The 14,639-nt window shown below is 40.6% G+C and overlaps 2 protein-coding genes across 12 annotated transcripts in view; both read left to right on the plus strand.

The window, feature by feature from the left end:
• LOC103391719 (probable phospholipid-transporting ATPase IH) overlaps positions 1 to 5,529 on the plus strand; it is a 135,488-nt gene extending 129,959 nt beyond the window's left edge. For 6 of the 10 annotated variants that reach the window (XM_025064041.1, XM_025064043.1, XM_008328096.3 and 3 more), the window contains one exon: positions 1,534 to 5,529. In XM_025064041.1, coding sequence (XP_024919809.1) covers positions 1,534 to 1,800 — 267 coding nt within the window. In that variant the 3' untranslated portion in view covers positions 1,801 to 5,529. Of the gene's footprint in view, positions 1 to 645 lie in introns of all 10 variants that reach the window. The other 4 variants (XR_003052294.1, XM_008328098.3, XM_025064045.1 and 1 more) reach the window with 4 other exon arrangements.
• Positions 5,530 to 6,342: 813 nt separating this feature from the next.
• Positions 6,343 to 14,639, plus strand: part of LOC103391721 (guanine nucleotide exchange factor DBS) — a 36,054-nt gene continuing 27,757 nt past the window's right edge. Inside the window, exons 1-3 of one of the 2 annotated variants that reach the window (XM_008328106.3) lie at positions 6,343 to 6,689; positions 7,006 to 7,242; positions 7,376 to 7,564. In XM_008328106.3, the coding sequence (XP_008326328.1) occupies positions 7,486 to 7,564 (79 nt within the window). In that variant the 5' untranslated portion in view covers positions 6,343 to 6,689; positions 7,006 to 7,242; positions 7,376 to 7,485. Of the gene's footprint in view, positions 6,690 to 7,005; positions 7,243 to 7,375; positions 7,565 to 12,092; positions 12,245 to 14,639 lie in introns of those variants that run through there. The other variant, XM_017039691.2, reaches the window with a different exon arrangement.

The following is a 14,639-nucleotide window of genomic DNA, read 5'->3' on the forward strand; positions in this document are numbered from 1 at the left end:
TGCTGTATGAAGAAAAAAAACCTTAAATTAAATCAGAGCTATCAGCTAAAAAGTAGCTTATTATCAAGTGCCATTGGAATTACCTTTGAAACCAGCAAAAGTTCACGAGGCAGTATTGACAGAAAAAACAATCGATGTCGATGTGTTGACATGTCTCTTGGGAGGAGTCGAAAAGTCGAAAGTGTTTTTTCTTCCGTGTGTGTGCCAAAGCACTCTTTACCTCTGATTGGCTTATGCTAATACTTCATCAATTTAACCAATAGTTATAATTACTTTATAAAATGGGCAGTAATGTTACTCCGCGAAGAAGGTTTTTACACCAAGCCGCTCATCTGGTAATAGGCGCTCGCAAGGGAAATCATGAGCAGAGGATCGCTGTGCAGTCAGTCCTGGAGGATGAAACTGTCACGAAGCCAAGAGCATCTCACTGGGACCTGTTAGAACAACTGATTGCTGTGTTTCTTCCATTAGCAACTTGATTTTGACTTTATGATCAGATTAGTCAGTAGTCGTCTGTGCCCTACGATACAGTAGGGCTTTTTGTTTAAACTGACACATCAATACAAACTGTTTTTTGACCTTGTGACAGTGTAGACTTGGTTGTTCATACCATCATCACCTTTTATTCTTCATCATCATCTGCAGAAGGTAAGAGCAGAGTTGCCCACAGCGGTCCGTGTGGCTCCAGCCCCAGCTGGAGGAGCCAATGAGCAGGATCCACTGAGCCATTGTAGGACCTCTGAAAGAGTCGTTGGAGAAAATGCACCTAAAACCTATGACTCCATCATGTCAGCCCACACTGGTCCTCTCAGAAAACCATAGATCCCCCTCGCCTTCCACTCACCCACACCCAGGTGGGCCAGACCCAACAGGGGGCACTGTCAGAAGCTGCTGTGGATGCTGTGCATGTGTGGAGGGTAATGCTGTCATGCTGTGGTTTAGGCTTCAGGGCTGTGCTGGGCTTTGTGGAGAAATAAAGTTCCATAAATTACACAGTAGAATTAAATCATTTGGTTTAAAAGTGTGCTGTGCTTCTTCACTGATTGTTGGATGGAACTAACTTTATCTAACAGTTGGTCTCTGACACTTTGTTCGTTGGTCCTGTACTACTGCTAAAAATGTTTAATCTTACAGTTAAGTCTTAGATAGCTTTCAGTCTTTAGTATTTTACAATTTATTTGACCTTAACGTATAAACAGAGCTGTATATCATGTTGCTTTTGAACCTATTATTTTCCATCGGGAACATTGACATCTAGTGTTAAAGGTAAAAAATGCAACTCTGATTTGTCTAGGCATGTTGATACTAACTGGTGGTGTTTTCAAATGGTTTCCTACTGTTCATCTGCAACTTCTGTGTGTCATCTGATTGTTTGTGACTGGTTTTCCTTCATGGCATGGACGTTTTAATTATTTTGTCTCAGAGCACTATTTTGTCTTGTGTGTCAGGCTGTCCTTCGATGAAAACCTGTCTGTTTCATCGTCTGTGTTTTCCCTTCTGTTTCTAATATTCGTCTCTCTTTTTTCACTATAGGCTCATGAGAAGCTTTCACAGCAAGGTGTGGCCATGACTTCACACTCTTGTCGCTCCTGCAAGGGCACAAGCGTAGACTCCTCTCACCTCCACCTCGGAGCTGCAGAGGCCTTGCCGCTCCACAGGTCTGATCACATGCCCCAGAAACTGCTGGCCCACTTGGCAGAAGGGGGAGGGTCAGATTTGTGCCCCCTCAGCCCTTACATGCTCCGTCTCTCAGGGGCAGGATTCGCATACTACGCTCCGGGGCCGGAGACCTCTGTGTGAGACACAGGTGCAAACTGTGACACTTGTGATTCTAATTGGTTAAAACACTGAGCATGTAGAACGTCACACGACCAAGATCTGCATTTTTAGGGATCGAGAATCCGTAGACGAAAGTACCAACAAGTTTTGGTCCAATAGAAACATAGAGATGCTAAGTTCACCATGTGCATTAACTTGGATACACCGGAGCGGTCAACCCTTTATAGGCTCTGTTGCCCTACTCCCATCTTTCTGTTTCAGTCCTCGTGTCTGTCTCTGCTAAAAACTCTCACTTGGATAAAGTCTAAGGACAAAAGAGGAATCACGTGTGAAGGTGCAATATTTATGCACATGGAAGTGTCAGCATGTCAACAGTCTCGTCCTTCCTTTTTTTCCCCTCATTTTTGCCTGTTCCTCCATGTCTGTCCTTTTTTCTTTTTTGTTTGAGGATATTTATGTACAGTCTGTGGTCTGGCCAAGAAAAAGGGAAGCCGTCAAGCTCAACCCTTTAGGTGTGCGAGTGTGTGCATGTGCGCGAGTGTGTGCATGAATTTGCCTGATCTTATATGTTTGTATGTGAACACACCTTTGCCTTACAGGTAACCACACAGCAGCAGCAGCAGAAGCAGACTAGGCGCCAAAGGAGAAATGTATATTTAAAAGGAGTGCTGGTGTATTTTTCTAAGCCTTACACACAAACATAGACACACACACACACACACACTAACATACACCCATCTGCTGGAGGAGAGATATGAGGGAGAACTGAAGAGGGGCGTGCAGTATACTAACCAACCTGCCTTAATTCATAGATTTTCAGTAGATTATATTATATAACTAGGTTATTTTAAATACACTTGTCAAAATAAATGGATATTTAGGGGATATTTATTAAATTCTCATGAATGTTACTTACATTGTCTAATTTTCCTGACACCAGCCGAGCTCTGCTGCATGGTTTTCTCTACATCGCTCTCCTTTGTCCCACATTAATCCTCATTAAATCATAGACCATATATGAAAAATGGACAGAGAGAGCATTGCTGTAAAGTGAGACTTCATAAGAAGACAGAAAGTTCCACCTCTTGAGTATTCTTTGTTGCCTTATGGGCTCAAACATGTATCAAATACTCAGTAATAGTATTATTAACAACAAAACATTACATTCCAAAAAAGGCAAAAGGGTTTTTTTTATTATTCAAGAACCCAGAAGTAAAATTTATGTTGAGGTTTCATCATTTTTTAGATCATAAGAAATTCTTCATGTCTGGAATCTACACTAAAACGTAGCTAAGGTCATGGACTGGTTTAGGGCTGAATTTCAGCCTTTGACCTGGTATTGTGCAGTGCTTCTGTTTATCCCCCCAATGTTCAACCATCTGTCTTGGGGCTTTATTATCTATTTTTATTATCTTTAATTTCTATTTTAACTTTTCATTTACAAATGTGAATGTAATATTTAAGTGAACAGACTCAAAACCAGTTAACTTTTCTCCAAAACCACCATTATGTGTAACTTCTGAGGTTTCCAAGATCATCATTGGTGCCTTTCTCATATATGGTCTACGCACTGACTTTATGGTTTGGGTTTGTTTGTTTGTTTTCACCTTTTTTCTTTTTCCTATGAGTGAGCAGTTTCCTCACCCATGCCTCCCCGTGGCCATGTATAGTAACAGCAGCAGTAGTGTTTTTTTTAACGACGTCGGCATTGACCTGCTGCTGTGCTTGTGTTTGCTGCCATAATTTATGTTATAAAGAATTTAATATATATAGTTGTATGACGGAGGATATTTCCTTGTGTTTCATTGGTCGCTCTTTTTTTTCCTGCGAAATTTATTATCAAAATGTATTGATGGCTGTCACTGTTTCTGTGGATGAAAGACCTCTGTTGTACTGTATGTGTAGCCCAGTCAGAGGGCTGTAGTATCCTGTGGTCTGTGGTACGTAGGAGTGAGACTTGAATCAGCGATGTCACAATCAAATCGGTGAGAATGTAGAACTGATTAGTCTGTCACGTCCTTCAGCTGGAGATTGTAGTTCATTGTGGAGGAACCTCCTCTCCACATGTCTCTGACACCTGATGTCCTCTGTGTCCAAAGCATATGTGTTGCATTACAAGGCGAGCAACTGACTCTGCAAGTCCTGAATGTCAGACTTTGAGACATTTTTGTACATTTCTACAGTTTATTTTCCTACACATCACCATTATCTGCCAACATGTACAGATTTAACAACTTTTTCATCAATGACTTTCAGTTTAGTTTGAGGTTTCTCACAACTTATAGTCCTCAAACATCCAGTAGTGTTTGCGGCTCAACATCCTGACCTCAGCTTCCCATGTCACTGTACTTTGGTTAGAGATCATCCGGTACTGTCAGAAGGAAAAACAGGACATTTTGTCCAACAAAGACCAAGATGTACTTTTCCTAGACTTTTGGACCTTTTTGTATTTAATACAGTCAAAACATAATTGCAAGTGTAATGCAACATTGTGCACAAGCCAGTTCCTTGTCTTGTAAGGGTCAGTTTCTTGCAAGACACCATTGTGAGTTGCTCGGGTATCTGGTTTGGACATGTGCGGCTCCAGTCTGATTTTAAAATGAAAAAAAAACAACAGGTATGTGACTACATGATTACACACGATTATGTAGCAGTGGTTCCTGTTGCAACAAACTTGTAATTTAAGAATTTCATTGATTTTGTTTTGCAGTTGCTTTGTTCATAGTGGGCATGTTATGCACACTTTTTACAAGCCGAGCAAACCCACTGAGACCTCTTAGAAGAAAGGTCTCAAATGCTCACCTGCCTCATGCAGACTTGGAGATCATACAAGTGAGATCTGATAAAAGGCAATATATCCACGGTTTTGATCAGACCCAAGTGAACTACAAGTGTATAAATGCACCCAAAGAACAAAACCCACAGTTTGAGGAATTGGTGCATGATGCAGGACATTTGGAGTAGTATTTTGAGCCGATGAAAGCATGGTTCAACACCCATGCTGTTCTTTCCAAAATACTAGGACAAAGTGTGATATGTATCCATATATCACCATGTCTGTTGGTGTCCTAGTTTAAAGTACATATTTCAGTCATGTTTGTGGTAAAAAAAGGAAATACTACTTTTGTACTCCACAGAGAATATTGTAACTATATTTTAATGCTGTTAGAAGTTATATTTACTTTTGTTGTTACCAAAATGAGATACATGATATAATTTATTAGAGATTTACCTATAGGTCTACACACTGCACTTTGCTCAACATGAGATCTGATTTCCCCATGAAACAAGGTCTATTGTCAGCGCACTCCGTTTATAAATATTCACTATTTTTCGCAGGTTATTTTTTAAAGAAGATTGTCATCGACCAGAGGTGAAAAAGTGACCAAATAACTTGACTTGTTGGAAGGAACTGTGTCAGACTCTGTCTTTGTGATGGGCTCTAATCACACCAGCCATGTAACTGCTGATCAGAATGTCAGAACTGCTTTTCTAAGTCCATCAGCACAACAGCGGGAGCTCATCCTCCATCACTCATGAGAATAGTAAAGGTTTGGAAGCAACAGCTCACAAGGTACCTCCACTACAACACTGTTTCTACAACTAAAACTGCTTGTGGGAAATAACTTTTGCGAAAGGGATGTGTTAGTTTTAAAACGTTCACTGTTTGACTATTTTCCAGCCTGTCTGTAGCAAATGAGGACAAACCACTGTATTGTCATTCTGCTTGTAATAAATAAAGGGTGCAAAGATTCAGCTGTTTGCTGCTTCACAGCTTGTCTAGAGTACCCACCCTCTTAGCACTTGTCCAAATCATTGCTCCTTTTAACCAATTCCAAGCTGCAAAATATTAGCTTGTTTGTTTTAGGTTGCTTTTTTGTGGTTGTTGTGTGATTTGTTTACCAAATTTACCTATAAGCCTGAGTTACTTTTAAAATTTTTAAGGTTATTATAAATGTTCTTGGATAATATCACAGCATTTATACATGCAACACTCAAGAGTGTGAAACATAACGGCCATTTAACCATTGTATACCGCACATTCCTTCACATGGTCGCTGGGTGGCACTAGAGCCAATCCCAGCGGTGGGCGGGAAACAGTGGGGTCCAACCTGGACAATTTATACTTGTTAAGATGGTCGTATATACAAACAAACAACCATTTCCACCAATTGTAAATTCAATTTCCCCGGTAGGAACATGTAAGTGGACAGTGGAAGGAAACCGGAGAAAACCCACCCAAACCAGCGCTCTCTGTAAAGGCAAGCGTTCTTACAAAATGTACTAAGGACTAACTACTGTAGTTTACGCCCGGGAAAAGTATGTCATTAACTTCAAATGAAAATCGTGTGAACCACCTCTGGAAGCCCAAAGAATCCGTTTTAAAATAGTTCTAAACTTCTATCATTTAATGTAACCTAGACGACCGTAGCCGTTTATGTTTTACAACAATTACACCAAAAACAACTTCGCTATAGCATAGCGTCTTTGAATGTCTAATATCAGTTGTTTTAAAACAACTTTTTTTTTTCACTCCGTATATATCAACATCTGGTAAAAATGTGTATTTCCTGTTTTGTTTTGTTGTTTTAATACACGGCCTGGTTTACTAGATACAACGTATGACTGCATATTTTTGTCATCGTCATTAGCTTAGTCTTTGTTGTAAACGTCATTAACAAGAGACGAAAAAAGTTTATCTCGACTCAACAACAAGTTGTTGTCACGGACCCACGACCTTCCGCTGCTCTATCTCCACAGCCACCACCAGGTCGCAGCACCAGGTGATAACATGACGTCTGCCATTAAAGAAACATCCAGAAGGAGATTGACATCAGCTGTGTGTTCGGGGTGCTTCAGTTTCTCCCTGTTTGTGGACAGAGCTGAGTGTGGTCTCCTGCATTTAACATGTAAGTAAGCTGCTGCATTCATGAATTATTTATTTATGGACGTTTTTCAAACTAATGCTGATTTTGTTGTTGTTCTATCAGATTAGATCATGTGAATAATAGGATCAGGTTTTAATGCCTAATCATTAAAAAAAAATGCATTCATGTACTTTCACATGCATGTTTAATGACACAGCTGCTGTGCCCTTGTCTCCCACTGGATGTCACCATTCCCTCAGATGTTCCTCTGTTTTTAAACCAATAACCATCGTTTCCCCTCCCCCTCCCCCTTCTTTCTTTTGCAATATCCGCACCATCATGCGTGCTGATGCTGAAGCATGCTTGTGTGAACGCCGCCTCCTCCTGCTTCATGTCCAGCTCATCTCCACTGCTTGGCTCCCTGCTCGCTCCAGCATCCCTGCGAGGAGGAGGCTACGTCACTGCAGCTGAGCTATCAGAGCGCTAGCAGCCTCAGCATCACTCCCTCATCAAGTCTGTGCTGCATCCTCTCCATCCTGGAGGAGCGTCGGCATCCACCAAGCATCTCAGCTCTTCCAAATCGTACACACCTCCGGTAGTTCCTAGGTTCATGTGTCAAACAGTACCAAGGCAGGCCGAAGCGTCCTGGTTCTGTTGTCCTTCCGTCCTTCTGCTCAGCTTGGCTTGTCAAAGACGCCTCTCTCTCTTCCTCCCTCTCTCTCTCGCAGCATCGTCGCCTCTTTAAGGACCTGTTAAGGGAAAATCAGGCAAGCTGTCTCTTCTTTCTGTGAAAGTGTCTGTCGGCTGGACAGCTGGTCTTCCGCTGTCCCTTTGGAGGATGATCCTGTGGATGAAGACGGAGGAGATGGCCCTGGGGGAGCTATTGGAGAGGCTGAGGACTGTCACCCAAAGCATAGGTGGGTGAGGAGAAAACACACCCATGCACATAACATTCTGATATACTGTAGTGGTGGCAGTGGTTGTATGTCAGTGAGCGACGAAGCTTGGTTTCCGCAGGATAGATGTGCTGCTGTCTGTGCCTCAGGTGTTTTCTCTTTCTGTGACTGGATCTGCTGGAGCTGGCAGTTAGAAATGTGATATTGACCCATGACATTTTATCCTTAATAAGAAAATATGACATGACAACAAAGTGCTGTAAACCAGCACAAAAACCATTCGTTGTAGTGGGAAGGCAGTTGTGTTTTACCATGTATGTATTTGACATTTAGAGCTGACACCGAACACAACAATTTCATAGCATTATGCAAAAGCAGAGGTTGTCGTCAGGTCAAATCATAATGTGGTTCACTATGTCACTGGCCTGTTTTTTCACTCTGAAGAAAGAGTGACCTAAATATTAGGTTGCCACACCTTTGTAACACGCATTACATCATGAACGATCATCTTCAGTTGGTCATGTAAATGTGGTGTTTTTATCCACGAGCTGCAGAACACATTTATGATGTACTGCATGAATACACAACATCTTTATAACAAAATTGGATTCAACCAGTGATGAATTATAAATTATGGACCAGAGTCCAGAATCTGGCACACATACTTTGAGCACAGTTCACTCTTTTGTGTGGGTTTGTGATTGATTTCACATTTTTTGGCAGCCTTTTCATACGGGTAATATGTGCTAGTTTTGAGTATGTTTGAATATATTTTTCAGTATTTAGAATTTCGTGTGTACAAATAGGAACGTGAAAATGCTTAATTTGGGTCTCACCCCTGTCCACAGTCTAACACAAACAGCTGGATGTGAGACTAAGCGCTGTTGGCTCTCTAAGAACCTACAGCTCTAATAATGGTGCACCAATTTGTTTATACTGTGTTGATCCTCAAAGTTGTGGTTCATGTTCAAAACAAACCACAGAAATTTATATCCACCCTTGAAAGCCTTGATGTGGGTGATGTTAAAACTAAATGTGGTAGGTTTGTCGTTTATTTTTAGGTCGCTTCGTATATAGTCAACCTATGCAGACAGAGGACGTATATGGATATTGTGCATTTCTACTTGAGTGAGTGATGTTAAAAAAGATGTGTGTCAGTGTGTGTACTAGTGTGGGTGGGCAGATGGTAATAAGACATGGTTATATCCAAGCTGAGAGACTGAAAATGCTAATGCTAAGACAGTGGTAATGGTTTAAATTCACCATCTTAACTTTGTAAATGTGCAGACATAAAATGTAACTCAGTTGTTCCACATTTACAGCCTTTGGTAGCATCGTGCTGCACAGTGTGAAGATGATGTACTGTGACAGAAGGATGAGAGCTGGAACTGGCTCTGAGATGAATTCACAGATGATTGCAGAGACTGGAATGAGAGAAAAATACTCAGGGAGACAAAGGGACTCAAAATGATTCCCAGTGTTTTGTCTAAGAACCCAGTTTCTTTTTAGCTTTAAAAATCAGTTAAAACATGAAGAACTCTGAAGTCTTTTTCTCACTAAAAGATGTTCATTAGACAAAGCAGAAGTGATTCTTGTCCTTATCTGTGCTGCTCGTGTTACAATGAAGAGATTTAAACATCTATCATTTGCCTCTAAAACAGGAACAGATATGTTCATAATTCAAGGCCAAGGTGTCCAATGAACTGTTACCTTTAGAGGTCGCTGCAGCAGATCATCTCCCACGGATCATCTTCCGCCTCCTCTGCTTTGACACCAACCATCTCCATGTTCTCTTTCACTAAAACCTTCTCTTATCGCCTGGCAACTCCATCTCCGACATCCTTTGTCCGGTGTTTGTCCACCACCTCTCCTCTCTAGCTTCGTCTCCAAACTGCTCCACTTTAACTGTCCCCCTGATCTGATCATTTCTATTTCTGTCCATCCTGGTCGCTCCCAGGGAAAATCTCAGCATTATCATCTCTTCCTCCTCCAACTCTGACTTATGTCTACAGACAGAGACACTGAACCACATCATAGCAGGTCTCACTACTGTCCTCATGTCTTAGCGAGTGTGTGCAGCTTATTCTTCATCACTGTTGCAGAGATTAGGGGTGTATGGTGCAGGCAGGATGAATCTGCATCGTCAATGGAATAAGCCAGGCTGTATATTTCCTAATAAAGGAGCCCTTGCTTTTTGATAGAGCATTCAACAAAGTATTATTTCCAACCAGTCTGCCACTTGTCTTATATGCTTTTAAGTTCATGTCATGCATTCCAGAACATTAGTTGAATATATCTATCCAATCTGACGTATACACAACGTGGCTTTATTTACATAAAATACTGTAACAGTATATTAAATCCACTACTTGATATTAAATGTCATGGAAACCTGCACCAACTATATCCATTCTCTGTATACGTCTGTGTAGGTAGTATTGGACGGTGATGCCCTCTCTGTTTAGGAAAATCGTTGAGTTGCAGTAGCCTTTCTACAACTCAATCTTTCGAATACCCCAAGTATATTTATTGTTTCTTTAACTCCACCCAAGAAAGTTCACTTGTTGCCCTAAAACACAGACCTTTATTTTAACATTATCCACATCCAGACCAAGTCTTAGCCCCAGCCAGGATGACTGCTTCTGATAAGGACTGTGGTTTCTAAATAGACATTCTAAACAAACATTCTTCACCCTAAATGCAACCTTCCATATTCTCTTTCTTTGGCTCAATTACTGTCCACATTTATGGCTCCTAACACTTTGTTATTTTCTGGGAATTTTGAAGCGGCTAAGAGAGGGGAAGTAAAGGAAGATTAGTTGCGGAGTGGAGGAATATAATTAGCCTGAGCAGCAGAAGGGGATTTGTGCTTCACCAACTGCCCTGTGCTTCTGCTCTCTACCACCCTGCTCACCCCCCCCCCCCTCACCCCACCCCCCCACTACTCTTTTTCATCCTTCCTCTGAAACCTGTGCTGCAGTTTGAGTTGTTTACAGTTGCACCAAGGCTGAAGGTTTGCCACTGCAGCCGTGTGAGTTTGTGATTGTGCAGAGCAGAATGCGATCATTCTCACCACCGGTGTGAAGAGCATCAGTTCCAGGGATCGTGCAGAGAGTGACTCAGCTCCTTAGGTGCTGCTGGTTTTGCCATTGTCCTGGTTCCACGCAGCTTGTCTCTCAGGACCTGTTTGGGAGCCAAATCCTACATTTGGGAGCAGAGTCTCTGTTCCTAGTTTGCAGCAGGGGTCTGTAGATGCACTGTGGTGTCACCTTCTCTGGATTCTAAGTTTGAGTGTGTGAGAGACCAGCAGCCAGCTCTCATGTCTCTGCATGAGTTTCTGAGGGAAGGTGGTGAGGCGTCCTACCGGATCATGAACCGACTTGGTGTCCTGATTCAGAACTTGGACATCTCTGGACTGGGAACTCCTTTCCCCTTCAGTACTCCAAGTCGTAAGACCTCCTGGGATGGTAAGGCAAACCAGCAGAAGAAGTGAAAATGTGTGTGTGTGAGTGACTGTGTTTTTTAAACCTTCCATCTTTGAGGGTCAGTGTCTTTTCTATTTTATTTCTGCGTAAACGTCCCTCACTTCTCTCAACTTTATTTAGAGCTCTTTAATTTAGTTATCTTTGGGTATTTTCAGTTATATCTTGGCAATCTTCATATGCAGCCGTCATAGACTCATTTGCATCACCTGTTCTGTTTCACTTACTGTTTTGTTTAATTTCTCCTTTTTGTTTTAGTTAGGCTAACCTATAGACATACTGTTAGCTTTGTAGTATAATTTCTCAAATCATAATGTAAGGTATTAAGAAAAAAGAAAAAAACATAGTCTTGCAGATTCTGCATTTTAGCCAAAATATGCCTTGCTGGTTGTGCTATGATGCTAATGATATGATTTTCATTATAGTTTGTCAATGTTTTTCTTTATCTTATTGCTACATTTACACCACTGTATCTGGGTGTTAGCTTTTCTTGGCTAAGGCTTGTTTCTTGGCTTGTTATTTTTTGGTTTGTTTCATTAGCTGTGTGTTTTTATAATACACTTGCTCTATTTTATTAAGTATACAGGTTATTTACACCTTCGTTTAATAGGTTTTAGCTATGTTAATTTGGCTAATCATTGTTATGTGTTTGTATACATTGTCTAATGGTTAAGATATTTCTTGGCTAACATCTAGGCTAACATTTATTCTGGGCAACCCTTGCTGCAGCCAGACCCCTGCATTCAGGCAGTGTGCCCAGAGCTTCACTCAGCGTTTCCTTTGGACTTTCCTCTCTCCCTAACTGCACAGTTTATGTGTGTCCCTGAGTGCATGTGCACCACAGTCTGTGACATTGTGTGTTACTGGGAGTGTGTGCCGGTGCCGCTTTCACAAACCCTTCGGTTTCCAGTGCACAGAATCTCCACAGCTGCCTCCTGATAGCAAAAACAGAGGTCTCAGCAAACACAGACGCTGCTGGACACATCACCGGTGTCTCATCACCAGCAGACAAGCTGGAAGTGCAGATTAAAGCTGCTGACTGCACAAGGTGACGTCCTGTCAGAGGCTGTAGTTGCTCAGAGACCTTGGACTGTGGAGAGAAAGAAATTTGCTGTTTATTTTCTAACACACTCAGTGGGAGGAAAGGGAATGGTGAGGAAGAACAGAAGGAGAACGTCAGATTGGGAAAATGGCATGGCAATGGTGCCGCTGAAGACACGTGAGTCAGAGGATGTGTTGTTGTGACTCTTTGGGGACAACATTTTTGAGTAGCTCACCTTGAGTCATGTGTGAGCTAACGTTACACCACCTTTGGTTGGTTTTAGGCTTTGATTCCCTTAACTATTATTCCTTTGTCAAATAATTTATTATTCTTTTAGTTATTAAGTTGATATCTTTAACCATATTTTAAACTGAATTTCATGCAATTTTCTTTCATACTTAGATAGTTTTTAGCTAAGCCTGTGCTATTTTTTTGTTTGTAATTTTTGCAAGATTTTGTAAACTCACATTTTGTCATTTCTAGGAAAGGTTTTGCTTAATTTTTATTTTGCTTGTGAACCTTTAGCTTTCTGCCTACTACTTTTTTACAGTTATTTGACTGTTCTTTAGATATTTCAGTGCCATTTTACTCTTATTTTATTCTCTGGTTATTTTTAAGCAAAATCTAGGTTTTAGTGCATGTGAAGCCTAAACACTATTAGACACAGTATTACATTAGTGAAGTAGGTGTGTTGTCTTCAGTTGTGTGTATTATGTCCCTGCGTGTTTGCTGCGTTGTGGTCAGAGGTCAACAATGTACCAGGCTCATATTGTACATGTCAGACACATTGCAACATTTGTTGCTCCATAAAAAGTGTGTATACTTGTACGTGTTGTAGTGAACATATAAGAACACTGCCTTCATGTGCAGGCTTTGTCTTGTGCTGTGTTGTGTGGGAAAAAGTTTCCTCTTCTTTCAGCTCTGCTAAGGTCATTAGTGGAACAGTGAGTTTTTACAAGACGAGAACCATGTTGTTCAGACTTTTAGTTGTTCAGTTGGTTTTGCAGATGAAGGCCATTAAACGTCAGTGATGTACAGAGTCCAGAGGATTTAAACGCAGTAAATCTCTGCAGGAGAGCGTCATGTGTTGAATTGAAAAACATCTAGCAGTGGATTCAGAAATATGTATTTGTGAAGAATATCAACTAGTTGCCTTATAATTTGCATTATATAGCATTGTTCGAGAACAGAGACAGGAACTGACTGAAAACGGGAACTCCGTTCTATGTTTGCCATCCTCTTATACATTGTTTTCTCTCACTGAGATCATCGTACCTGCTGTTGTGGTTTCACTTCAGGACTTGTTAATTAGTGATTAAAGAGGCAGCAGGAAACGTCTATGTCCACCTAAAGGGATTTAAGCAGAGGAGGCAAAGACTCGACCTTCAACGTCGTCTCATTTAATCTTTCTATCACCGCTGTTCTTCTCTTTGTCTGAGGGTGAGCTGCCTTTTAAAATGAGGAATATAAATAAGGAATTTGTTGTATACTGTGTATAACAATTATATATGCTGTATACTGTTGTATTACTGAAGATACCCAACTTATTTTTTCTGGAGTCAACTGGTTTGTCTTTAACCAGTTCTTCAACCCAATGGTGTTCGTTTCTCAGGTTTACGGCACTGATAACCTCACGCTTAACTTGAGCCATTGGTAAACACTGAGACACACACACAAGTACAAACATTAACTAAGATTTTTCTCACCGAATCACACACTCTCAGTTCTAAGAATTCTGGTTTTACTCTTTCTGATTATCTAAACATTTGATAAATCCTGTTGAAGTTTTTTTTCCTTACGACCTGGCTTGATAGTTAGAACTAAAGTACTAAAGACACAGAGTTTAAGTATTGTTTATCCAACAATTAAATTAAACCAATATACAACAAAAATGCACATTCCCAAAAGAGAGACATTTTTGTCTGGCTTATATAATGTACACACAGCTTAATCCACTGATTACGTGGGAGTCAAATCTAGGCCAACCTAAAACATTAGGGATGACAGCAGAATCAGTAAGAAGTTACCAACGATCCCAGATAAAGACAGGATTAACTTAATGAAGTCTCACGTCTCATCAAGCTGTTTCTGCAGTTTGTTTACAGGACAGAAAATGGCCAGAAATGTCTCGTCACCGGCGTGTTCTGCTTACGTTGGATCTAAAGGAAGGAAACAATTGACTTCCCAGTCTCATCTGATAACTGCAGGATTGTGTAACAAACTGTAAAAGACCAGCAGTGAAGAAAGATTTTAACAGAGAACTAAAATATTTGAAAAAACTAAAACCAAGTCAACTGGCTGAGTCGTTATGATAGTTAGAAAAAAAGGAAAACTTCAAGAAAAGTCCTGTTGTCTTAATCATTAAAAAGGGGAATATTCAAATGTCATCCTAATGTATTCAGACAATTTAAATATAAATAGTTTAAACACAAATTCAAATTAAATGCCCACTGAGCTACAGTCACTAAAGTAACAGGTTTTTTGTTTAATAAATATTTAAATAAAACAAGTTCACATCCCAAATTCCCCTAAATGCAACATTATCTGTTTCCACAGTTCATTGAGTCTGAGT

This window comes from Cynoglossus semilaevis, chromosome 16, assembly GCF_000523025.1.
Source record: "Cynoglossus semilaevis isolate Cse_v1.0 chromosome 16, Cse_v1.0, whole genome shotgun sequence".
Taxonomy (NCBI): Eukaryota; Metazoa; Chordata; class Actinopteri; order Pleuronectiformes; family Cynoglossidae; genus Cynoglossus; species Cynoglossus semilaevis.